At 45.5% G+C, this 27,533-nt stretch overlaps 1 protein-coding gene across 16 annotated transcripts in view; it reads right to left on the bottom strand.

Moving 5' to 3' along the window:
* Positions 1-27,533, bottom strand: part of SNX29 (sorting nexin 29) — a 557,079-nt gene that overhangs the window by 336,547 nt on the left and 192,999 nt on the right. For all 16 annotated transcript variants that reach the window (XR_014235418.1, XR_014235419.1, XR_014235420.1 and 13 more), the window contains one exon: positions 14,288-14,370. Coding sequence is in view for 9 of the 16 variants with exons in the window: in XM_082359262.1 (XP_082215388.1) it covers positions 14,288-14,370 (83 nt within the window). In the remaining 7 variants the exon portion in view is untranslated. The remainder of the gene's footprint in view (positions 1-14,287; positions 14,371-27,533) is intronic.

The following is a 27,533-nucleotide window of genomic DNA, read 5'->3' as shown; positions in this document are numbered from 1 at the left end:
ACAATACATAACAAATGGATGTGGCTGTGTTCCAATAAAACTTTATTTACAAAAACCAATGGCATGCCCATGGGCCATGGTTTGCCAACCCCTGATAGAGACTGTAATCCCATTTTTGAGGGGAAAAAAATGGAATAGGTAGAACAGGTATACTTACGTTTGCAGAATACAGATTTGCCTAAGTTCACATATATCAATTTACCCTGGTTTTCTAACGTGGGGAGCATTAAGGGAGATTAACTCCTTTATACGTCTCTGTATTATTGGGATTGTTATTAAAAAAAATACATAGAACTCATTTTTTAAATTCCAATAAAATACTCAATTATAAAAAAACAATGTATGAAAAACAAGCTATGAAGTGATTGCTTTCACTGACATCAATTCTAATATATTAAACCAATATTTTTTATCGTTGCAAGTAACAGAAGAGACCTTCTATAATTCATATTTAATTGAATGCCAACTGTCGTACTCTCCAGATAGAAATTATCCAAGGAAGGTAGAAAGTATGATAAGTCATGGGAAACCAAGAAAATACTGTAAAGTTGATTTTCCTCTCCCTATGGGAGACTAAACGATGTAGAAAGAGCAGTTTAAAACTCGATCTCCTGAACCTGGGATCCACTGTTAACTGAGCCAGTTAGTTACTACCCGTGCCTCACAGATGGCGCAGGTGAGTTTATGCCATCTGGAAATAACATGAAGAGCATTAAGCCAAGATTTGGACCTGGGTCTCAATTCTAGTTTCATCAAATTCTCTTGGCGCTGACCTAGCTGATCAGTACGATCATGGTAAATCTAATCCTTCATGCCATGAGGGCACCCTCGATTCACAGGGGAAATAGGCATGTGACACAAAGCAACTGGCTACCTTACTTCTGAAACATGAAGAGGAGGATGACCCCTGTTTCACCCAAACAGGGGGAGAGCTTCCAAGTGCTGAGCGGAGACCATCTTTCACATTTTACCTCTCGCCATTTCGCCACTGAAACTGACCCCATTACTGCCATTGCCCAGAAAGCTAGCACTTTGCGCCCACCTGCTCATCAAAGGCAGAGTAGCAATTAATTCACATGTGTGGCAAAAATGGCAAGTATCCCCTAATAGCCAGTGTTTCTTCTGTCGTAAGAAAAACACCAATATTTGCTGGGCACTTGGACGTCTGGGCACAAAACGAAGAGACTATGTTTCCCAGCATCCCTTGCAACCAGGTACGGCCACCGTGAAGTGTCATGAGCTAAATGCAGAAGAAAGATTAGTGTACTTCAAGGCTTAGCAACAGAAACTATCCAAAAAATAAACATACAGAAAGGAAAAAGATAAAACACACAAAAAAGGCCAGGTTATCTGCCCAAGGTAACATTGCTGGCAAGGGGCAGAGCTAGAACCTTCTGGGACAAACCCATGGACGACACCTTCATGCTCTAACGCACGATGGGCAGCCTTCATGAATGTTGTCCTGCTTTCCTCTGGAAAAGAGGTAAGGAAGGAGGCAAGACAGCAGTAACCAGCTTGCATGCCCATCAAACCCCACTTCCTGTCATCTTGGCACACATGTGACTGGTTACTGACAGGATCTTGGCATAATTTACAGTCATTTTATATCACTGCCTGATTTTACTGTTAAAATCCCTACCAATTATTTGTTATTGGTGTGTTTTTTTTTAATGCCATCAGTTTTCTTCTTAGCCCATGAAGTCCCTGTGTCAATTAGGGGGGTAAGGGATGCCCAGACTTTTCAGGCAAGATGTGTTTATCCCAAGAGCGTTCACAGTGCATAGCGCTATACCCATCTGGAAGGATATACTCCAAAATATTAACAACGCTTGAGGATGTGTGATTTTTATTTTCTCCTTTTTTGCTTGTCTCTCTTTTTAAGTTCTCTATAATGAATATGGCTTCATTTTTTAACAAGGAAAGAAAACACAAATTGTTATTCCACAATCAAGTTGCTAAAGACAATTTTCAGGCAAGCCTGGTGAGTTCAGCAGGCTGCTTCTGGCCCAGGGGTATATGTGTGCTTGTGTCTATTCCATATCCTTCATTTTACTCAGAAGGAAGCCAAGACCACAGAAGCAAGGCCTCAAAACTGTGTGTGCACCATTCCTGGTTGCCACCCTGCTAATGGCATTATAATGAGACAAACCAGATGCAAATGAGGGCAAAAGTAATTAAAGGTAGAGCCGAGCTTGGCCTAATTGGCTCCACCTGGTAGAGGAGGGTTTTTTTTTTTTTTTTGGTTTTTTTGTTTTGTTTTGTTTTGTTTTGTTTTGGAGGGGCTGGGCCTCAGAAACAGACTCTAAGTCAGAAATGGAAAGGTAATGGGGAGCACAGCACGGACCCAGAATGCCTCCCAGGAACTCAGGTCAAGGGCATCCAAGCAGCACATCACATGGCTCAGCATCCACATCCTCGCCTGCTCTGCCCACCAACTTAGCTGCCTGGGAGAAAACTGGGACTGGAAAGACCAGGCACCCCCCTCTCCTAGAGCCCAGGTTACTGGACCCACCCACTCACGCCCATCTGTGACCTCCAGAGGGGCAGACACTGTGTGTCATTCACTTCTGTTTCGGGGCCTCAGTGATCCGGCCCCCCACCCACCAGCTGTGTGCCTTGGGCAGAGCACTTGACCATGACGGTGGTAATAACAACAATCTAACACAGTACATGGGAAGGACTTTAATGTAGACAGTTTGACTCCCCTATACTCTCTCTCTGACCTTTCTTGACCTCAGTTTCCCCACCTGCAAAGTGAGGATGATATAGAGTACCCACCTCACAGGAAGGTGGCCTCTTAAGCAGTTAGCACAGGACCTGGCATATGGTGCTTAACCCACACGAGTTATTATTAGCATTTAAACTCAGTAAGTCAGTCAGTCCATCACTCATCAAACATCTACTGATCACTTACCAGGGGTATGGAAACTGTTTCAGAAGCTGAGTGCACAACAGTATCAAAACCAAGTCAGTCCCCACTGTCACAGAGCTTATATCCTGGTAAATGTTTATGGAATATGTCACTAAAGAAAGGAAGAAATTAAAATTTTAAAGCACAAATTAGGCAGCAGTACTACAGATCTGGGAGTGACCAACTAGGGGAAATGATGGTGAGGACATCATTTAGGCTTCCTGGAGCAATGATATCTGTGACTAGGAGGTATCCTGGGAAGGAAGAAGGAATATTCTATATTGAATGAACAGAAGGTACCAGGGTGAGAAGGCATTCCGCAGAGAGGGGTGAGGAAGGAGTGTATTTCTCCTGAAACGCAAAGAATGAAATTGAGGCCATAAACCAGTGAAATAACCCCAGACCAAGAGGTGGGCTTTATCTCTTTCTAGGATGTCTATTTTTCTATTCAGTCCAAGAAAAAAGAAAACATTTAGACAAGTCACTCTCTGCCGAGGTAGAAGCATCATTACCCACTCAAGCCAAGCAAAATGACCAGTTGCCTGATGAAAACTGTAATTAGAAACTTAAAACAGAGCAGTTTTCAGAACCAAAGTGGCATTTAACAAAACAAGCCACCTGTCAGCTTCCAGGAAGGGGAGGAGCTGAACACCAAAGGAGACACTGATTGAAAAACTGCAGGATGAGAATCACAACGCCGAGACAGCCCTAAAAAGTCACAATGACAACGATAAGTGTTATGTCTGGCCTAGTCCTCTAAGGAGGGAGCTGAAGCACTCCAAGTACTCCTGTTCTGTTTCTGGGCCAGTGTTTTCTACCGAACAATAAAAAGGAAACGAACATAAATCATGAATCGACACTTGGTGTTTTCAGGCAATTGTTTTTGCAATGATTTACGAGAGGAAAGCATCCTGCAGGGGATAAAATCAGGTGGAGCAAATAAAACATTATCTCGTATGGAGGTCTCCAGAGAGACATGGGCCACTTCTAGAAGCAGGGAATGGATCCTCTTGCAGCTATGACCCTGTATCGTTGAGGAAGCTTTTCCCAGTAGTGATGGCACTAAGGGGTGGCATGGGGGTGCTTCAGAAACATCCTCCTCCACCCACCCCAGCAGAACTGTCATCAGCCTCACCTTCCTCAACGCCACCTGGGGCAAGGACCGCGGGCTGCCTACCCGATATCCACTGTCCCTCCTTCCCTATGTGCCAGTTAAGCAAGCATGTTTCCCAGCTTTCCCCACAATTAGGGGAGGCCCAACAGCATTAAGCAGAAGTCATTTGGGGCGAAAGCTGCTTAAAGATAGCTTATGATCCTTAAAGTTTGAAATCCTTATAGAATTCAGCTGTGAAATGCACTCTCTTCCCTTCCCACTTCTGCATCTATCTGCCTGAGATACAGATGTGATGGCTGGAGCACTAGCCATAATACATTGATAGATACCATGAGGCAATCATGAAGATAAAAAGCCATGTACTGAGGATGGTAGAGCAAAAAGAAAACAGCAGCCTGAGTTCCCAACCGCTATGGAATCATCACACTAGCCTTGGACTAGACTACTTACTTCTAGACTTGTGTGGGATAAGAGAAAAATTTTATGGAAGTCAGTGTTGTTTAGGTTTCTTTTTTTTATGCAGCCAAATCTAGTTCTACCTGATACACTATCCCAAGGAAACATACAAATTCAATAAGACAGAGCAAAACAATGCCTCCAAACCCCCTTTCCAACAAAACCACCAAACCCCTCCTACATAAAAATTTTGGCATTACCCCCATTTCCCACATCACTCCAGATGCAAGATCATCTGTTTTTGCTCCCAAAATCCTCTCTTGTCAGAATTCATCCCTTATTTCTGGGGGCCTGCCCCTCGGCACTCTCAATTCAGAATGTTTGGATGGGGCTGCTCCCACCTTATGCCCTCCCTTCCAGGAAAGGGCATGTGACCATGGCTAGGCCTATCAGAGTTCTAACCCTCCCCGCCGCCCATGCCACCCAAGTCCCCAGAATTCGTTTAAGTGAGGCCTGCCACCCAAGCTGGGCCATCAGAATTAATCTGGAAACATCTGTGCATGCAGTCAGTAAGGACACCCTCAACTGCACTTGCAACTTTTAAGTCTTTTCATTAATCTGCAATCAATATGGAAATCTATCTGTTATACCTGGGTGGTGAGTACATTGGGTGATGGGTACATTACTCCCTGGACTTCTCCAGCAAGCCCTGATTTTAAAATATCAAAGCTTTGGCCACTGTCCCTGGAGCACCTTCCTGGTGCTGGCAGTACCGAGTGCTTAGCAAGGGCCAGGTACTGGGGCTACCTGTTCGGATTTTTATTTAAAGGTCAGGAAACTGGCTAATCACACAAATATTGTTCTACCAGCCTAATGGACTACAAAGCTTTCAAAGAGGTTTACTCTACAATTATCACCATAATTATTCACCCACTTTCAGAAATTAATGTACAGGTGTTCTGCTAACGGTCCCTGACCTTCCACAGCCTGGACGCCCTTCAAAATGCATCTCCAATCCAACAATGTCAACAAATGCCTGGTACCTCACATATGTCATCTCTTTTATACTTCAAATAATGCTAGGAAGTCAACACTATTATCTCTCTGTTCAAATAAAAACACTGAAGCTCTAAGATTAAAACTCATTCCAAGACTTCGGAGCTGGTTAGATGATAGGGCTGAGGTTCAACCCAGATTCCCCCCAACGGGAAAATGTGTGCCTGCCTTTTGCCTCCAAGCCCTGCTATCGCCTTCTCCGTGCTCCTTCTCAAGGCAAAGGCTTCTCTTTACCGTGGAAGGAGGAGCCTTCACTGAGGAAGAAGAAAATGTCTACAGGACGCCTGGTCCACACACACCACTGCTACTGAGAGGTGGTGAGCCAGCGCTTCTGTTTGTCCCCAGCTGATGTCCAGTTCCAAGCACCTCATGCTCTGGCCCGGCTCCCCATGTGGTCCATGACCGGGTTTTGGTCACCCACTGAAGACAGGGGCATAGAGTGGGTTTTTCTCAGGATAAAGTTAAGGGGCAGAGTCTAACCAATCAAGCCAGGCATCCCAGGCAGAGGCTGCCCCTACAGACAAGCACCTCTCGGCCACCTGTCACACACCACCTCTGAGGCCCAGAGTGATGCAGCGTATCTTATCACCTAGAACATTTCCGGGAGAATCAACTTAGGGCGCTGGGGGAAGCATGGACTTGGCATACATCTGGGTAGGAATTTTGGCTCATCCACTTTAGAGGTGGATGACTGTAACGATTAATTTCCTGTGTCAGTGAGATTCAAGATATCTACCACAGGCCAAGAATCAAGGAGTAACTGACACATTTGAAGCACATTAGCACACATCACTTCATCAATTTGAAGGCAGTGGTTCCAAGTGGCCAAGCACTGGGATTTTTTTAAACTCCCCAGGTGACTGAATATGGAGCCAAGATTGAGGAGCACTGCTCCTCGTGGGGGAAGATGGGAGAGTGGTTTATAAGGAAACTAGTGGGGAAGAGCTCTCTCTTCAGTTGGGTTGCTGGGAAGATTAAACCAAGAGCTGCTGGCCGCTTTCTGCCAGCATAGGAACACCTGCCTGAAAATGGACCCAACACATGAAGGGGGGCGGGTGTAAAGCTGGGGCACACCAGCTCACAGGAGCCCGGTGCATGTACCTCTTCCCAACTCTGCATTCAGTGACATCGTGTTGACAGCTTGCAATCAGCCACAATGGAGCACCACCACCATGGACATCAGCAAGCACTTTAAATCAGAGCCTTCTTCCCTTAGAGAGCTAGCTGTTAAACATTCACCAGCACCACACTGCCAATATTTGGGGGCGAGGGGGAAGGGAGACAGAGTTGAGAAATGAAAAAAATCAAAAACAAAAAAACCTCCTAATGATACTGTTTGAGCCCCTGGATCAAGCCATTCCTGAAGACAGGCACTCCTGGACTTGCATTGTTTTCATTTAAAACAGATTGAATTGGACTTTATGACTCTTGGAATCAAAAGAGCTCTGAATGATGAAACCCTGGAAGAGTCAAAGTCATGTGCTAACTGTAGTCACAAGGAGCCAAAACTATATATGATCAGAAGAATCTGGTTAGAGGCACAACTGAAGGAAGTGGTTACACAGGGTACAGCACGTTATCTGTAGCCCTAGAATGAAGACCCGTGACCTCGCCCACTGCTGAGCTCTCCCTGGCTGCCGTGGGTTTTCAATCACCTAAATGCCAGGAGGCCAGGCCCTACAATAGCTCCTCTTGGATTTCTGTTCATTCGTGTTATAAATCTTTATGGCGCACATCCCTTGGTTCAAGCACTGTGCCAGGCACCGTGAACACAGCAGGGAAGAACAACAGGCAAGGCCCCTGCTCCTGTGGACTGTGCACTGCAGGGTGGAACACAGACAGCGAACAAGGAAGGCAACAAACCACCAGATACTGTGAGGTACTGGTAAAGGCGCTGTGATGAAGATAAAGGAACTAACGGAACAAAGAAGGAAGGAGAGGCAGGGAGGTCAGAGGAGGTGACATCTGAACAGAAACGGCCTGACAAGGCAGAATCAGCCATTCAGAGATTGAGGGAGAAGCTTTCCAGCAGAAGGACAGCAAGTGCAAAGGCCCTGATGTATTACTTAGTCAAGCCCAGTGTGGCCGGGGCCGAGAGAGGGAACAAGAGGGTGAGGGGGGGTGGGGCTGGAAAGTAGGGAAGAGCCAGATCACACCAAGTACCGCAAGCCATGGTCAGAAAGTCTGGACTGAGTTTTAAACAGCAGAGTGATGAGATCTTATCAGCGTTTCCACGAGGCCCCACGCTTATCCCACTAGAACCAGACACAGACACATACACACAAGACTCATGACCTTGCTTTCCTCGCAACCAAAGCAGCCTGCCTCAAACAAAGACATCTCCACCTCTGTGCACACAGGGGGCAAGAACATGCGGCCACCCAAGGGGAGGCGCCAACACCTGCAGTGATTGAGGCTGAAGGATAAAAGGGTACACAGCACCGCACGCACCCTTGAAACATGCCAGCTCCAGGAATCCTCTCGCCCATGACCGTCCATCTTCACAGAATTAGGCTTCTCAACTGTCCCACCCCACTTTCTGGGAGCCCACGGAAACTGAGACCCCGGGGAGGGCATGAAGCACATGCAGCAGTGGAGCGGGCATCAGTGGGCATGCCACACGCAGGCAGAGACATGACACGGGAGAGAGGCTGATGACTTCCTTTTTTTGTTTTATTTCTTTTGTTTCTTAGAGTAAACTTTTGAAATTGTTCCCAAGCGTCCCTCATCTGTCAAGTTCCTCCCACTGGATCTCCTACCCTCGCTGCCGATTACTCTGATTGCCACCAGCAACAGGCCATTTCTTCTCCCTCTGCCCCTGAGCCTACGGCAGATGAATTAAATGGCAATGCCGACAAGCACTTGCAGTGTTAAAATCCATCACCACGGAACAGGACTGCGGTGGCCAGGACAGGTGATGCCAGTGGAGTGGACCTAGTGAGACGGAGGGCAGCGGGAGGAAGGGCCTCACACCACGGAGACAGACACTGTGGACTGGGAAAGACTCCAGAGAAATAACAGTGCTTCATGAAGACGGAATGGACCCTGCACCCAGTAAAGAGCTAATTTTTTGCCGTGGAGCATACAAGCTATGGAAACCCAACTCAAGCTCGAAAACAGGGGCAGGGGAGGTTGGTGAATTACTGCTCTTGTTAACAGTACGTTTAGGGCTGAAGAGTCACATCAGGCACTGCCGGATTCAGGGGCTCGAAGGACACAATCGGCCCCCGATTCCTCTCTGCCTCTCGGCCCAGCTTCTCTCTCCGTGTGACGGCTTCACGCCCAGGCTCCACCTGGAGACAAGGTAACCACAGTGGCCCCAGCCTTCCAGGCCCAACAGGAAAGAAAGAACTCTTGACAGCCTAGTAGAGTCCTGAGACCCAGCTGGAACCAGTCAGCTGAGGTCAAGTGCAGAACGGAGGGTAGAGCCTCACCTACCTCACTGGGCTGACCCTGAGCGAGGACGCTGGTCTGATGAAAACTGGAGCACGTGGGACCTGACACCGCGAGGCCGCAGATGTCCACCGTGCACAGGCAGACGGGAGAGGCAACCCGAGCCGTGTGACGAGGGCAGACTCATGCACTTCCGGAATCCCACGTTCGGCTGCCCCTGGTAGGAGAACCTTTTCCTTAATACAGAGAGCAAGCTCCAACTCACAGGCAAATGCTCCTTGGGAGAGCCTGGGAGAAGCCCAACATGCAGCAAAGCATTCATGAGAATAGCCCCACCCCCGCCGCGGGACACTCAGAGAACCCAGACTCCCCAGCTGCACATGCAACAATGACCACACCCAAAGAGTAACACCTAGGGTCCACCGGACAGTAAGGCCACAACCCTACAGCTCTGGAGGCTTCGTCTCCAATGTCCAGAGCTGGCTGGTGACAGGAATCATCCACCAGGGCTGACACGAGTGACCCCCAGGTGGGGTGAGTGTGGCCTGGGACAAGGACTTCCCTGTCTTGGCCAAACACACCTTGCACAAAGGGGTGTGGCAGAGGGGTGGTGGGCTTTCCTGTCCCAGATGTGGCTGCAAATCAAAGACCACAGCTCTCCCTTGAGGTCCCAAGTTTGTCCACCAGGTGACCTTTGACCAAGAAAACCAACCTTTAAGACATCAACCTCCCACCACAAGCTCCATAAGATGATTAGATGATCCCCATGTCCATCAATGATTAAGGCAATACCTCAACTTAATTGAATATTTATATGAGCTCCCTATGGCTGCTGTACCAAGTTACCACAAACTTAGTGGCTTAAAATAACACAAATTTACTATCTTGAAGTTCAGGGGGTCAGAAGGCTCAAATGGGTCCTATAAGCTAGACTCAAGGTGTCAGCAGGACTGCATTCCTTCTAGAGGCTGTAGGGGAGAACCTGTTTCCTTGTCTTTTCCAGTTCCTGGAGGATGCCCGCATTCCCTGGCTTGTGGCCCGTCCTTTATCTTCAAAGTGCATCTCTCCTACCTCTGCTCCTGTTGTCACTCCTTCTCCGTCTCCAACCCTCCTGCCTTTCTCTTATAAGGGCCCTTGTGATTACACTGGGGCCATGTGGGTAAACCAGGATAATCTCTCCATGTCAAGATCCTTAAATTAATCACATCCGAAAAGTCCCTTTTGCCATGTAAGGGGGTATAGTCACAGATTCTGGGGATCAGGACATGGACATCTTTGGAGGACCAACATTCTGTCCACCACAGCATTTTCTAGATCCCAGTATGTTATCTGAATTACATCTCTTAACAGCTAATCCTCACAACAACAACCTATGAAGTATATACTATTTTAATAAATCTTAATTTTACAATTGTTCCAAGGGGCCATGAGAGGTAAAGTGAGATAGTAAAAATAGTAGTAATAATAATAATAACATTTATTGAGTGGCTACTACATATCAGACATTATTCTAAATGCTTTCCATATACTAATCTATCTCATCTTCCCCCAGAACCCTGTGAGGAAGGTACTATTACAATTCCTGTTTTACAGAGGAAGAAATTGAGGCACAGAAAGTTACATGGCCTCTAAGTCAGCAGCCCCGGGCAGTGCTCAGTGTCTTTGGCACAGAAGTCATTCATTCACTAACATCCATCAGGACGTGCAAGAAGAATGCAGAATGCACAGTGTTTCCCAAACGGTTTGGCCGTGACTACCTTTCTCACGGGGACATGTACAGGGACTAGGATGAAGTGACCCCCTTGGAGAACGGTCGCAGCTACGGGTGAAATAAGCCTTCCTTCCACTGACACAGCCTTTCTCCAGATGGACAGGTGTAATGGAGGAGGTGCCCACTCACTGACCCACACTCCTGCCCCAGCCCCACTGCCCTGGCCTCTCCCTCAGGAGGCACCAGAAGCTGCGGTCATCACAGCTCTCAGCGAAGGGCCCCCACCTTGGGCCATGTTTCCATGGGGTGACATCCGTCATAATACGCTCTGGGCCTCACTCCCCACCTCCTACCTCACTGGTGAGATCCTCAATCAAATGGAGATGATGTATTAAAAAGGGAAACACCTCCAGGGACTGTCTTCCCTCTTGGTCCCCACTGGGTGAGTGTAATTCTGCAGATCCAACGATGCCTCACAGTGGGGGTCCCTAGGTCTACACCTGGGAGGCAATGTACTGGGGAGTGTGAGTCTGGCTTCGGGTCAAGCTGGAGTTTCCAATCAACTGACAGTAATAAAAATGTTATTTTGATCACTTTTTGTCTGATTCCTACATCGGTGTTTCATAGAGAATTTGGGGGGAAAGAATAGCCATGATTAATTATAACCTCAGAACTGAAACAAAGTTACCTACTAACCTCTTAAAGTTTGTCAACAATCTATTCTAAAGGTCCATTTTAAGTTGATTTTTTTTCCTTAATCCTGAAGGCACTTCCCACAACAACTATGACTATAATGATCCCAATATAGCCCTCAGCCATCTATTCAACCCTGAAGGCATTTGGGGCTTAAATGACTTTTCACTCTTTTCCCTACTGATGAGCTCAGTTTCATAAACCATTTGTCGTCCAAAAGACAGAAGAATCTTTATATCCTCAAACTGAAAGGTTTCTTTTGTGGAAAATGCATCCTGAATTCCCAGCTAGAATTTGGGAAGCTAGTACACATCTCTATGTCCACCTGACATCAGGAGCCAAGGAAATCATGGATCAGGAAGAAAGGACTCGCCCTCTCCAACCTCTCCCTGCCCCTGCTCCGCCAACTCCCCAGAAACCCCAAGCCCCCCCTAGCCTGGCCAGGACATCCCCAGCTACCAAAGCCTGACAAGGGCACCCCAAGGCACCCCAACCTGGCCAGGGCACATACTCAATAGTCTTCAACAAACTGAGTCAGCATCTGGCTGGGGTTGAGGAATGAGTCCCAATTCCTTTGAGTAGTAGATGACACACTTAAAAATTAGGTAAAAGCTCTGGAAAGGCCAGAGTGCAGTTTTTGAAAGCATGCCTTTTAATGAGGCTGCTTCCTAGTGCCTGGCATACAGCTGGTGCTCACGAATATTACTTAAGTGGAAGAAGGAATAAACTGCAGGACTTAAACAAACAAGCAAACGCAGGGCATCGGTCAGTATGTGCCTGCATCTGAGGGCTTTCATAAAGACCTCCCACTAAGGATGACTCACAGATAAGGTAGATGGTCTTAAACGACCCAGTAAGAAACGGAGGGGTAAGGGACAGCAAAGAAATAGCAAAATGTGCTTCATTATCTCTGCTCTGTTCCATTTAAGGGCTATCTCATACCTAGCTTTGGCTCAGAGCATTCAGGCTGGGTCTTAGGAAAAGGGACTCTGGCTGCCGTGAGAAACCATTCTGTACGCTGTAGGTTCTGTGTACCCGTTTTGGGGGGACTCACTCCAAAAATGCTCCTACTCAGAAATGTACTTTATAGTATTGTGTTTTTTAAACCAAACGCAAGCCCAGTGGTGCTTCCCCATACCCCCTGGTTTAATTTTCTTACTGCATCAAATCAAAGCTCTGTGTGGGTAGAGAGTAGATTTCTCAAAAGATGATGGCGAGGTCCACGGATCAGCTGCAAGAGAGTCACGCATCTAGACGTGTGAATCTAGAGCCTCAACCCAGATCTCCTGAGAAGAAGCATATTTAATAGGTGCCCCAGGAAAGGCCTCTGCACACTAGTTTAAGAACTTCATAAGGCAAAGAAGAGGGATTTGGAGGAAAATGACCCAAGTTCATTTCCACCCCAGATCCATGGACAAGCCCCCTTAAGCTCTCCTGAGCCTCCAATAATGAATTTTTTTTAAATAGAGGGAAAATACCTACTCATCACAGTGTTACTCAATCAAAGGTGAATATACTTGAACTTGCTTGGAAAGGATAAAGGGCTAAACATATACTATTCATTCGAAACATATAGTGAATGGAATGAATGACTGTAAAAGCCAGGTGCTGGGGGAACAAAGATGAGAAGAAGTGAAAAGGCAGAAGGCCAGGGCAGACATAACTCCACGTAATGAGATGGGTTCCGGGACACACGAGCAGTATCTGTATGAAAAGGGTGATGAGCCCTCACAGCAAGACACGATTAACTCTGCAATAGTAACCCCCAGACTGGTAACTGTTACAGACCAAGCAGGAATGAGGCGAGGTATGTTATCCAAAAAAAAAAAAATCAACATGTTGAACCTGATCAAGTACAAAAGCTCCAAAGAAAATTCAAGTCTTTATGATATTGCTACGCAAGCCAAATCCAGACTCCAATCTTATCTCTCTCTCTCTGACACAGAAAAATAACTACCATTGACTGAGCACCAACTATACACCGGGTGCCATACTAGAAGCTCTGCAGTCATTGTTTCGGAAAAATCCCCACAACAGCCCTCGTGACATTGGTGTGATTTCCTCTTACATTGGTGTGGCGGTTCCTCTTCCAGATGGCAAAGTAACTCCAGGAGGTCAAGTCATGGAGGGCGCACCTGAAGTCAAATCCAGGTCTGCTTGACTCCCAAGACCTGTGAGCGTGGCACATCCACCCCTCTGTTAAAATGTCCACGCTCTGAGAGCTCATTTTTAAGAAAATCTTGTAATGGTCAGTTGGTCGAAGGTTGCAAGACCCTTGAGCCAAAGTTAATTAACTATCCCTTCTTCAGGCTGACCTGAGAAACATTTTAGTAGAGTCATGACAGTTAAAGTGCAGGAAAACTGCACAGGGAGGAAGCATATAGCACCACTTTATTTAGTGAGATCTTGGTCAAACGATCATTTTTCTATCTACCTGTATTTCTGATTAAGAGTATTAATAATAATAGCTAAAATCTACTCAGTACTCACTTTATGTAGGCATTATGCTAAGATGTCTACATGGACTGCCTCATGAGGTAGGCACTGTCAACTAACCCCATTCTACAGATGAGAAAACTGAGGTACACAGAGATTAAGAAATTTAACCAGAGCTGGGGTTGGAGCCTGGTCAGCCAAACTCCATAGCTCTGATTCTCCGCCACTCTGGCGTTCTGTTGCTTTCACCCCTGGCCTGATGTGACTTAATCGTGCTGAAGGTTCACTACCTTGCAAATGTTTCAAGACTCTAGACATAAAACTCCCTAAGTACACAAATTGATACAAGTATTGCTAATAATCTGGCAAGTAAGTCTTATAATATTATGCATTTTAGCAAGAATACAGAGCAGGGTTTTCCATTTAATTGATTTTCTGGAACCCTAACCAGGCCCGTTCTTCTAATTCATCTGCACATGCACTCATCCCATGCTGAGTGTCTGCTATGCCAGGCACAGGGGCGATGAAGATGAAAAGGTGTAGCCCCCTCCCCACCCAGGCTCCGTCTGCCCCTCACCTTCAGCTGTTTGACCTTCTCTTTTCAGCATCTGGACAGCTCCTACGTATTTCTTCAGTTGGACTTTGAGCACCTCGTTTTCTCTGCAGGTACAAGAATGTTAGAAAAATATATTTAAAAATTGGCAACTTAGACCCAAGGAAGGAGGAGAATCTGTGTAAAGAAAAATACACAATGTGCATCTTATAAATATTAATATATTCTCTGTTTTAGAGATCATGGCTGGAAAAGACTATGTTAGCAAAGGCACGTTTGCAGAATGCCTTCGAGAACTGTTCATTCGTGATGGAAATAAGCATTAATTGGTTGCGGTGCCCACAGATTCAGGATGCTGACATGTGTTGCCCTCAGGCTATTTGAATCAATCTGTTAGGTGCCTATTCTGTGCCAGGCACCCTGTAGTATTCTCTCCATTTACAGAAGCACATACTAGGTACTGTTTACTTGGGGGAACACTCAGTATTTTTATTAACTACTACATGTATTGAAAACTTCCTACTTGCCAGGCATCACGTGAAGTCTTTATGTATCTCATTTAATCCTTCCAAGATATATATTATCACAACACACACTTTACAGATGAGGAAAGTGAGGTATAATGAGGAGAACCGGCTGACCAACTCCAGCGGCACCCCATGTAAGACTGCAGAATGAAACGTGGAACTCAGGCGATGACAAGACCCCACGCTACTAAATTCACTCCCCAGGTACCCCGGCTGAGGAACAGGACATGAGGGTCAGAGAGAAAACTACCATTTGTTGAGTGTTTACCCACATAGCTCAGACTTTACATATGTGACCTCACTGAATCAAGCACACGTGTATTCATTCACCCATTCTTCATTCGATGGTAACACTGAATAATGTTAAGTACCTAAGGATATGTCAGGCATAATAACCCTGTAGAATTCTCCTCATTTTGCAGGAGAGGAACTGGGGCATGGTAAAGGTCACATGGCCAATGCCAAGGTCATACGTAAGGCACACGGCCCAGACACAAGCCCAAGTCTCTCTGCCTCCGAGGCCCAGAAGAGCTCTTCTCTGTCTCTTTTGGGATTCAGAACTGGTTTCTCACTGGCTACCCCAGAGACAGGTGCCTCTTCCACATCTCCTGTTCCTGCTCCTCCCCCAACAAGGTCTGGAGCCTGCGTGCTCTTACACATGTTGGAATATTTCCTCACAAAGAAAAGAGCTTTAAGACTGGGTGTCTTTTATGATTATAAAAAATAAAACGCTCATTGCAAAATACTCAAACAATCAGAACACATTTAAGAAGAAATGTAAAAAATCCACTAAAAATTCAACACCTTGAAATAAACCCCACTATCATTTTTCTATCTGTCCTATCAGCTCTCTCTCTAGGCATGCACACACACACAGACACACACTGTATATAATTATTCACAGATGAAACACCTTTCACACTCTTCTAAATTTTTTTGTTTGAAGTCTTTTTTCCTTTGTTTACTGTCACACTCATCCTTCCCCATGGTAACCAACGTTAAAAACCTGGTACACACATTTCACCCCTCCTCCATGCTCACATAGTCACTACAAACCTGATACACTTAAACAGAGTTTACTTTATGAAGCCAGACCCTATTATAAATTTTTCTGCTACGGCTTGTCTCATTTAACAATTCACCAGGGTAAGCTTCTGACTCCATCTATTTATGGATGGAGATGCCATTCCTTGGTACGAATATGCCACACATTTGCTCAGTGGAAAAACTGCAGACTGCCCATCACAGGTTCTGTCTGTCTTCGATGCATATGACTGTACCTCAGCCCACAGAGACAGCACTTTGTTTGTATTTTGCTTTTCTGCCCTGTATTTGTCAGAAAGAACATAAGTACCAACTGCAGACACTACCGTATACTTAGGTGTCGCCTGAGATCTGTGCATTCATCTCAGAAGCTTGAGAGAAAGTAAAACATGGAGTCCCTTAATTATCGCCCTCCTCCTAGACAGCCTGTCACAGATGTTTCTATCCGTGGCCGCACTTTCTCTGTGATACGAAGAGTGAACGTCTGAAGCTAAACAACTAACATGTCTTGAGAAGGTTTGTGGGAGGGAAAACACTCCCCGATGGGCATGCTGGTACAGGTGGTTTTCTTGGATCCCCTCAGCCGGATCTTGTCATTCTTCCCAGCCTACTCCTAATCCCCACATGTGAATTCCAGGCACATATTACCTTAAAACAAGGGAGAGAAAGCAACTGATGCACATTTCTATGCGGCCTAATTTAACAACGGTTCATGCAGAACGTTGTCCAAGAGGCAGAAGAGGCAGGCTCATTCAGGCAGACTGACAGGTGGGTCGTGTCCGTGTCCGGCTGCCAGGTCTCAGCTCGTTTGCTCACACCATCCAGGCCCACCCTCAGCGGCCTAGTTCATCTTCAACTCTGTAGCCAGCACTAAGATATTCAAGTGGCTGCTTTTCTTCTGGTTGGGAGTCATCTTTTAAGAGCATCTTACGACTCTCTAAATATCAGACCTAACAGATAAAGACCAAAAACTTTAATACAAATCCAACTTCCAACAAAATGATGAGATGTCGTGGAGAATATACCACGGACGGACACCTTTAGGAACCATAAAAATTCATCTCGGCCAACTCTGCGCCAATGAACTTGTTTGCCTTTTGTGGGAAATGAACTTTCAGGTCAGTAGAACTGCTCCTGACTCAACCGCAAACACCTGGAGGGTACACTGACCGCCCCAAAGAGGCAGCTAGCTCCTGACCCCAGGCAAGATGAGGTCTTTTACATTTTAATTTTTATTTTGAAGTAATTATAGATACAGAAAGTTGGAAAGATATTACTGAGAGGTCCTGTATACCCTCGGCCCAGCCTCCCCCAATGATTACATCTTCCGTAACTACAGTCTGATGGCAAATCCAGGACTCCGACACGGTCACATCGTGTGTGTAGTTCTATCCACCTGGTATTTTAACTGATGGTCATACCAATCTGCAGATGGGATACAGACTCAGATGAGCAGAGCAGGCAGACAGACGAGGACCATGAGTTACGCAAACCAGGCATAAGACAAGAGGGTCTACGGGGTGGGAGCTGTGGCCAACCAGAGAGTTCTTGTTCCACCAAAAGGTATTTTTTAAAAACATAACATGTTAATGGCCCAAGAAAATAATTCCCAGGCTCTGAACAACTAATTTGCAACCAGCAACAGGACTTTAATTTGTAGATAGAGGAACCATACAGAATGTACCATTCCTGATGATCAAATAAGAATGCCATTTTATTTGCCACCTCATGATACAACAGGATGGGTCAATAGCTAAGCACATCCTAACTGTGAAAGGCCTCAGAAACCCTCCGAGTGTGCGAACGAGATCGGGACTGTGGCTGAGGCTCATCCCAGCAGGGGTCTTCAACCCAGCACAGGTCACATCACGGTGCCCGTCGGTCTGAACAGGCGAGGGGCAAGGTGAGCGGAGCGGACCAAACCCTGCCCAGGGCCCTGACGCATCAGCACCCACCACAGGCGTGTGTGTGTGTGTGTGTGTGTGTGTGTGTGTGTGTGTGTGTGTGTGTGTGTGTGTGTGTGTGTGTGTGTGTGTGTGTGTGTGTGTGTGTGTGTGTGTGTGTGTGTGTGTGTGTGTGTGTGTGTGTGTGTGTGTACACACGTGTGGTAAACTGAGAGCCACAGAGCCCGGGAGGCTACGCACACAGGTGGGACTGACCAGACTCATCTCTGAGTGAAGTCACAGGGCTCTGACTTTTAATTTTTTTGGTTGCTCTTGTTCAGCTATGTTCTCTAATTGTCCATAACAAAATAATGTTTGAAAATAAAAGAACACTTTCATTGCCTAGTCTTTTAAAATTGTACACTTAAAAGAAAATGCTAAGAGGGGCGACGAGGCTGCTATGGGGCAGGGCCCCCCTCCGCCTGCTCCCCTCTGGGGGGCGGCACCACCCACCTCCACCCCGTCTACACTGGCTGCTTGCGAGTAAGCGAGCCTGGGAGGATGAGACCTCTGCGGGAGGCGGCACAGATGGCTGCAGCCCCGTGAGCCGGATCTTCGGGCAACTCTCTCTTCTCCATTTCATGCGGTGTCCCCCTCCCCGGCTCTCCGCGTACACAGCCCAGGTGATCACCCATGACACCTGGCTCTTTCTGCAACCAACAGAGTCTTTTAATCAAATCCTAACACTCCATCTGGAAAACCATCTAGAAAAGCTGGGGGAAGGGGTGCTTTGTTGAAAAGGAACTGTCAGTGCTCAGACCATCTAATGAAATGGGCCACTCAGGGGTCCTGAGGGTTCAACCAGTTCCTCCACCTTCACCCTGAGGGCGGTCACTGGTGCTCCAGGTGCAGCTGGCGGACATCTCACCCTCTGAGAGCAGTCGGTGGTCCATCTGTCAACAGCTGGGCTCTCCCCAGGGATTTAGCCTTTCAGCTGCAATTTCCACATCTGCCTCAAAGGAGGATGTGGATGGGGGATGCCCTCAGCGACTGCTTTACGAGGCTGAAGATGAGAAAGCCATGGGGCGAGGGGGGATGGGGATGGGGTCCAGTCTTTATTTCGTGGCCCAGGCAACCACGTGGGAGTCCAACCCCACTAGGGAAGATAAACCTGCAGAAACGCCCTCCCCGCCGCCTCTTTAGTAACCATCCAGTTCTTTCCACTCTGAAGGGCAGTGGGATCCAACCCCCTCGCAGTTCAATGAAAGGAGAAAAAACGCCAAGAGAATGAACTAAAACAGAATCTCCCAAACATGGTACAGGCCCGAGATCATTTAAGGGGTTCACAAAACTTTTTCTATTTTAACACTTAAGCATTTCTTCCAGTATATTTTTTAAAAACCGATTTTCCATTAATGGCAGTGATATAAAGAATCCTTTGGAAAGAAATGTGAAGGCTTTCAAAAGTGAGTGGACTGAAAGACAAATACTAAGGAATGAGTAACATGGGCGGTACATATGAAGGTGGTACACATGAAGGCACTGCACAGCGACAGATCTGAGGAAGAGAATCTTTGCTTTCGATAAAATAGGGGTATAAGGAGAAGATATTTTCTTACAGTGTACTTCCCACACTGTATTCCCGGGGATGACAAACGGCTCTCAGACAGGGACGAGAGAGTAGAGTTAAATGTGTTTAGGAAACGGTGGCGCTAATCAACATTAGGAAAGTTCCCTCTCCCTCCCCCTCCTCCCCAGGGCTCCTCAAGCCTTTAATATATTTATGTACACTGACCACCTACTAACTCCTCAAACCTCACAGTTTGTGAAATGCTGCATTTTCACCTTGGGCACAACCCTCTATGAGCGGGAGAGAAATCTCAGTGGAAAAGAACCACGTCTATGTTAGAAAAACACTGCCCACATGGACTGTGGCAGAGGTGGGCATTTGAGATGTTTATACCTCCTTGAAATCCCTCTGTGTGAGTTAAGAAGTGAGAAGCAGTTCAGTGCCAAGACCTCCTACGGGTAAGACCGGGGCCTCATTCAAAAGCTCCCTACATGTGTAACAGGAAATACGCTTTTCTACCCACAACACGAGAGTATCGGCCTCCGAGTGGGGCTCTGAATGTTCAAGGTGTTGCAGACACAACGTGCTCTCGTTCAACCTGCATGGTAACTCTGCAAGAGTTATTATACTCTCATTATACAGATGAAGGAACTGATGCTCAGAGAGGTTCAGCAGTCGATCAAAAAATTCACGCAGCTATACAAGGCACGGCCATGATTTGCACTTAAGCATCTCCAAGTCCGTGCCCTCCTTCTTCCTCCCTGCCACATACTTGGTCTCAGTGGATCATCAACAACGCCTCACAAGGTTGGTTTTAACTGGGCCCATTTTGCAGATAGGAAAGCTGAGGCCCACAGAGTGAAACAACATACACACACACCTGGGATTCCAACCCATGTCCTATAACTCCAAAGTCTCTCGCTGGGTTCATATAAATTTAGGGAATTAAATGAACTGGATAAAGTTGAAAACTTAAAGCCTTGAAAGAGTCCATTGGGAAATGAGGGCGGACAAGCATGGGTCTGCAGAATGTCTCGGCTGGTCAGACTGCTGTGCAAATGTGAATGGGATTCTCCTGATCAGTAAGCTTTGTTCAGAGGTGCAGGAACTGTCCTAGGGTTACTCAGCCTCTGCTGCCCATCAGCAGACATCTCACAAACGTAGGCAGTTGGTCCGAGGTAAGCTTTTTCCAAATATGAATCAACAGCCTCAAGAACTGTATACCTTTTGACCCAACAACTCCACTTCGAGGAAACTATGCCCAGGAAATAAGAAGGAACAAAAGGCTCAAAACATACACATGAGGATGCTGTGAATGTTACCAGAAAGAAACTGGTTACAAATTAAATGTCTGACACTGGGGGAGTGAAGAGATAAATTATGGTGTATCCACCAGTAATAGGACACTATGAAGCTGCTGAAGTTGTGATGAATATGCATGTTAATTAACATAGATGAACATTTACAATACACCATTACGTGAATGTGGCAGAGTACAAAGAAAGTATATTTACTGTAACCTCTCATGTATATTTATTATATATAAATATATTATAAATTATAAATATATATATTTATTATATATTATAAATATATATATATTTATTAAATATTATATTTATATATATATATTTCTTATGCAAACATGTATATGTTTGCATAAGAAATATATATATACCACAATGTTAACAGGGCTTATTTCTGAACAATGAAATTAGGAGAAAAAAAATTTAATATGCCATCAACACACTTTACTAGCACACTAGAAAAAACAAGGTATGAAGAGTAAGGTCAGACTTACAGAAAACAAGAGCAACCCTACAGCTTAACATATACTTAGTGGTGAAAGACCGAATGGTTTCCCCATGGGACTGAGAGCAAGCTAGGAAGTCTCTCTTGCCTCGCTCTCCTATTCAGCACAGTACTGGAGGTTCTAACCAGTGAAATGAGGTTTCTTTTTAAAGGGCATGCAGAATGAAGGGAAAACTAAACTGTCCCCACTGGCAGATGACATGATTTCTTCAGAGAAAATTCCAAGAATCTACAAAAAAAATCCTAGAACAAATAAGTGACTTTTTCCAGGTCAAATATGGAAATTAACTGTATTTCTATATATTAACAATGAACAATTAGAAAGCAATATTATAAAAAGAATCATTCTGCATATACACTAGTTGATTCTAAAATTCATATGGAAAGGCCAAAAAAAAAGTATTGTAGCCAAAATCATCGTGAAATAGAAGCAAAATTTGAAGGATGCACACTACCCAATTTTAAGACTTTCTATAAAGCTACAGCAATCAAGGAATGTAGTATAGGCAAATGATAGATATAGAACCAACAGAAAGAAGAGTCCAGAAATAAACTCATACAAATATGGCCAAATAATTTTTAACCAAGGTACAAAGGCTATTCAGGAAAAAGGATGGTCTTTTCAACAGACAGTTTGGGAACAGCTGGACATGCACACGCCAAAAAGTAAACTTCAACTAATACTTCACATCTTATACAAATATTAACTCAAACTGGAAGACATATAAATGTAAAACATAAAACTATAAAACCTGAGGAAGTCTTCATGCCTAACCTGGGGTTAGGCAAAGCGTTCTTAGATTTAACACCAAAAGCATGAGCCAGAATAGAAAAAAAAAGTTAAACTGGATTTGCTCTGTGAAAGACATTGTTAAGAGCAGAAGACAAGCTACAGATGGGGAGAAAATACTAACAAATCGGATAAACAATAAAGGACTTGTATCTGAAATAAAGAACTCTCAAAACAAACAAACAAAACGTAACTACCCAATAAAAGGGGGGGAAGGGCAAAAGATTTGAACAGACAACTCACCAAAGAAGATAGACAGTAAATAAGCACATGAAAAGATGCTAATCATCATTAGTCATTAGGTAAATACAAATCAAAATCGGTGAAACAGCACTACAAACCTAGTAAAATAGCTTTAAAAACTTTTAATGACAATATCAAGTGCCGGGGGAATCTGGAGCAACTGAAACCCTCTTAACATTGCTGGCAGGAATGCACAACAGTTCGGTGACCCTGGAAAACAGCAGAGCAGCTTTTTATAAAGTTAAACAGACACCTGTCATATGACCCAGAAACTCACTTCTATTTTTCCTGGAGAAATGAATTTTATCGTTCACACAAAAATCTCTACATGAATGTTTACAGCAGCATTATTCATAATCACCAAAAACTGGGGAGGAGCTTAAAGATGGAGGAAGAGTAAGACGCGGAGATCACCTTCCTCCCCACAAATACATCAGAAATACGTCTACATGTGAAACAGCTCCTACAGGACGCCTACTGAACGCTGGCAGAAGACCTCAGACCTCCCAAAAGGCAAGAAACTCCCCACGTACCTGGGTAGGGTCAAAGAAAAAGAAAAAACATAATCACCAAAAACTGGAAACAACTCAAATGCCCTTTGACGGGTAAATGGCTAAACCGTGGTCCATCCATACAAAGGGATACTGCTCATCAGTAAGATGGAAGGGGGTAGTGACGGATGCCACAACTTGGATGAATCTCAAAAACATTAGGCTAAACGAAAGAAACCAGTCCCAAAAGGCCACATACTCTCTGATTTCATGTATCTGACATCCTAGAAAAGGTAAAACTACAGACAGGGGAGAAGGACAGATCAGCGGTAGACAGGAGTTAGGCGTGGGGGGAGGGTGTGACGGCAAAGGGGCGCAGGAGGGAACTTCTGCAGGTGATGGGGCTCTGCTGTGCGCTGACTGCGGTGTGCCGGGGCGAGGGGGTTACGTTAACCTAAGCTGCTTGTCTTAAAACTCATGCAACTGTACATCTTTTTTAAAGGTGAATTCGACTGTGTGGACATTAAAACCAAAAAAATTTAGTTAATAAAAAAGAGTAAGGGAGAGAGGAGGAGACGGGCCTGCCTAGAAGACAGTCCAGAGGCATCTCCCGCTGACTAAGGTCCATAACACAGGCACCTGAAAAAGACACCATACAGCTACAGGCGTGCCAATTTTGGGCAGGGGGACAGGAAAAGAATAACAGTTAACAAAGTCAGCATTTAACAGAGCAGACCTTTTTTCCTCCCTTCTTTTTTTTTGTTTTTAATTGTGATAAAGAACATACAAAACTTACCATTTAAGCCACTTTTAAGTGTACAGCTCTGTGGCATTAAGTACCTTCACATTCTGGTGCACCCATCACCACCATCCATCTCCAGAACTCTATTCATCTTGCAAAACAAACTCTTTACCCATTAAACAAGAACGCTCCATTCCCACCCCGACCCCCCACCAGCCCCCGGCAACCACCATTCTACTTGCCATCTCTATGATTTATATCCTTTTAAGAAAGATGATTAAACAAATGTTACTATCAACAGTGATGCAGCTTTGAATGTGGCTTTGATGAAAGTAGATGCCAATGCAAAAATACTTGGTTTCAAACGTAGCTCCAAAGACTTGTGAGCCGTAAACAAGTGTCATTTTAGGACGTCAACACAACAAGGCCAGTCAAGCCTGGCTTGCTCAGGCTTCTGCCACACAGAGGTCTGCATGCCGCAGCTCTTCGTGCACTGAGAATTGATGGATTCAACGGAAGCTTCAAGTTTCCTTCCTGAGATGCTGACTTAGCTTCAGAATCAAAAACCAGCTTGTGTTCCATTCTAGATTCAACTATTTTATTACCTTTTAATTCTCTGAAAATTGACTGCTCTCATCCAGAGCATAAGATGCCTCTTAAAATCCATATAGAACAAAGCAGGGCGTGAACATGGCTGGGCAACCGGATTTAATCTCTACTGAACGTGTCACTAGTTCAACCACAACATCGGCCAGAGGGAGGCTAGAGTGTTTCCTACAAAAAGGGATCAATTCTCTCTCATTCATTCAGCAGGTATTACTGAGTGCCAGGCACTGATCTAGGTGCTAAAAACGCATAAACAAACAAACAAAAAGGACAAAATTCCCTGGCCTCTTGGAGCTTCATTTGTTTCCCAATTTTTTTAATTTAATTTTATTTTTCTGTTTGAATAGGTACAGGCTGCAACCCTTGAAAAGTAAAGTAAGGTTCTGTTTAACTTTTAATGATGGAAATTTAAACATATACAGAAAAGCAGACCAAACAGGACAGTGAACCTCCACGGACCCACCACCCAGCTCTCCAACTTACAGCCAGTCTCGTTTCTTTTCAAGCCTCACCTGTGTACACTCCCCTCGTCAACTTATTTTGAAGTCAATCTCAGACACAGAACATCATCCATAAAAATGTCAGGATTTACCTCTCAGTGGCAGAGTCTATTTGAACCTAATCCCAAAACCAGTGTCACACCTAAAAAAGTAACCAAATACCCTGTGTTCCCAACTGCTTCAGGTTTTTAGTTTGTTCAAACAGTATTGGCCTTATACTTTGGTGGGCTTTTACTGTAAAACACTGGATCCTTTATACACATAAAGCCAAAGAGGAAGCAGGGTGTCTGGCTCTAGAGTTACCCACATCTGGGTTCAAACACCAGTCTTGTCCCGCCCAGCTGGGCACCAATGGTTCTCTGAGCCCAGGATTCCTGAGCTCCCAAGAAGAAGGTGAGGAAATGAGCCTTGCCGGGTTGAGATGATTAGAGACAGTGGGTATAAAGTCAGTGCCCAACACCCAGAGACACTCATTAACAGTAATTCCTCTTTTTCTTTAGGAATATGCGTTAGATCCAAAGCACACAAAACCTGGGTTCCTGACAATGGCTGTGCTTTCAAGAGTTTGCTTTTCCTAGGATGCACAGAAGTGGCCTGTGCTCTCACAGCCAGCACATTACCCTGAGGAGGGTTTTACCAGCAGGGTCATCAGAAAGCATCTGCTGAACAAGGACTGGGCACAGGAGCCATGAGGTTACACGCAATGGACTGCCCCCACCCCGCAGTTCACCATCCAGCGGGGAGAGAAGATCAATTCTGGGAACCACGGTGCAGAGCAGGAAAGTCAACGGAAGGAGGCAGCCTAGGAAACTGGAAACCTCCACAACCAGACAAACCTGGGTTCCGCTCTCAGCTCCAGTCCTTCCCAGGCTCTTTGATGCCACCACAGTGGTGGTGGGAGGAAGGGGAAGAGGAGGGGGAGTGGGGCGCGGGGGTGGTGGCAGTAACAATGGGAGGAGAGGGGCAGTCGCACCATTAAACCCTTTACGGTGCTCACTGGGCAGCAAGAACTGCTCGGAACGCTTCTGCCTAGGCAATCTCTAAACTGTCCCCCAGCGATCCTAGTATTAACAACTATGTGTATTGCCCGCCCCTTGACTTGAGTTCGGATTGGTCTTACTATTTGTTTCTAACAGCAGGGATGGGCTGTCACTTCTGAGATCAGTTATAAAAAGACTATGACATCTACCTGGGATGCTCTCAGGCTCGTCCCTCTCCCTCCTTTCTCTGGTCACCCGCTGCCCTGTCCTGAGGACACCTGGGCAGGCTGAAAGAGGCCCACACAGTGAGGGATGAGGTCTGCCAGCAGCCACTTGAGTGAACTTAGAAGCAGATTTTCCAAGCCCAGCAGAGCCCTGAAATGACCACAGCTCCACCCAATGTCCTGACTACAACCTCATGAGAGACCCTGAGCCAGAGGCACCAGCTAAGCCGTGTCCAGATTCTTGACACACAGAAACTCTGAGATAATAAATATGTTCTTTTAATCTGCTGAATTTGGGGGTAATTTGTTACACAGTTGATAACTAATATAGTTCTACATACCTTAATTCATTTAATCCTTACAACTATTCTGTGAGGTACTTTGATCCTCAATTTTGGGCCAAGGAACAGACAGGTAAGAATGACAAAGAGGACAAATAACATGCCGAAGGCAACTCATTCCTGACCCTCGACTCCCTCATCTGTCAAAGTCCTGCAGGCTGAGTGATTTCGCATCTAGCCAACCGTGTGCAAGGTGGATGTCCTTCTCTGCAGCTCCGGCTACTCACCCAAACAATGGAAGAACACTGAGGCCTCACAGGATTGTTGCAGAAAGTATGTAATTTATTCAACAAAGGCCTTCCTAAACCCACTATGTACCAGGTATTGTTTAGAACACAGAAATGAAGGGGGGAACAAGAAAGACTAAGTCTCAACACTCACGAAGTGACACACACAAAGGGGAGGTGGTCAAACCAGTCAATGAATAGACTTCAGATAACAGTGAGGGCGATAAAAGCCAAAGCCACACCTGTAAGAACAGCTAAATCTCAGAACACTGAACTCCAAACGCTGGCGAGGATGTGGAGCAACAGGAACTCTCATTCATTGCTGGTGGGAATGAAAAATGGCACAGCTGCTTTGGAAGACAGTCTGGCAGCTTCTTACAAAACTAAAATACCCTTATCATATGGTGTTTACCCACAGGAGTTGAGAACACATAACCCCACAAAACCCTGCACACAATATTTAGCAGTTTTATTCATAATTGCCAAAACTTGGAGGCAATCAAGATGTCCTCTGATAGGTGAATGGATAAACAAACTGTGGTACATCCAGACAATGGAATATTATTCAGCGATGAAAAGAAATGAGCTACCAAGTTATGAAAAGACATGGAGGAAATGCATACTAAGTGAAAGAAGCCCATCTGAAAGGTTACTAACTTTATGATTCCAACTATATGACATTCTGGGAAAGGCAAAACTATGGAGACAGTAAAAAGATCAGGGGTTGCCAGGGGTCAGGAGAGAGGGATGAATAGGTGGAGCACAGACGACTTTTAGGGCAAGGAAATTAGTCTGTATGATACTCTGTAACAGTGGACACACGTCACCCATCTGTCCAAACCCACAGAATGTCCACCACCAAGAGTGAACCCTAATGTAAACATGGACTTTGGTTAATAATAACGGATCCATGCTGTTCATCAATTGTAGCAAATGTAGCACACCAACCCGAGATGTTAATACAGGGGAAACTGGGGAGGAGGGCAGAGAAGTACATGGCAACTCTGGACTTCCTGCTCACGTTTAAAGCTGCTCCCCCAAAAGTCTATTAATTTAAAAATAAATAAATGGGGACTTCCCTGGTGGCACAGTGGTTAAGAATCCGCCTGCCAATGCAGGGGACACGGGTTCGAGCCCTGGTCTGGGAAGATCCCACATGCCGCGGAGCAACTAAGCCCATGTGCCTAGAGCCCATGCTCTGCAACAAGAGAAGCCACCGCAATGAGAAGCCCGTGCACCACAAAAAAGAGTAGCCCCCGCTCGCCACAGCTAGAGAAAGCCCGTGCTCAG

This window comes from Balaenoptera borealis, assembly GCF_965194805.1.
Source record: "Balaenoptera borealis genome assembly, chromosome: 16".
In the NCBI taxonomy this organism is placed as follows: Eukaryota; Metazoa; Chordata; class Mammalia; order Artiodactyla; family Balaenopteridae; genus Balaenoptera; species Balaenoptera borealis.
The sequence above is the reverse complement of the archived record's forward strand: the minus strand, read 5'-3'. Positions and strand labels throughout refer to the sequence as shown.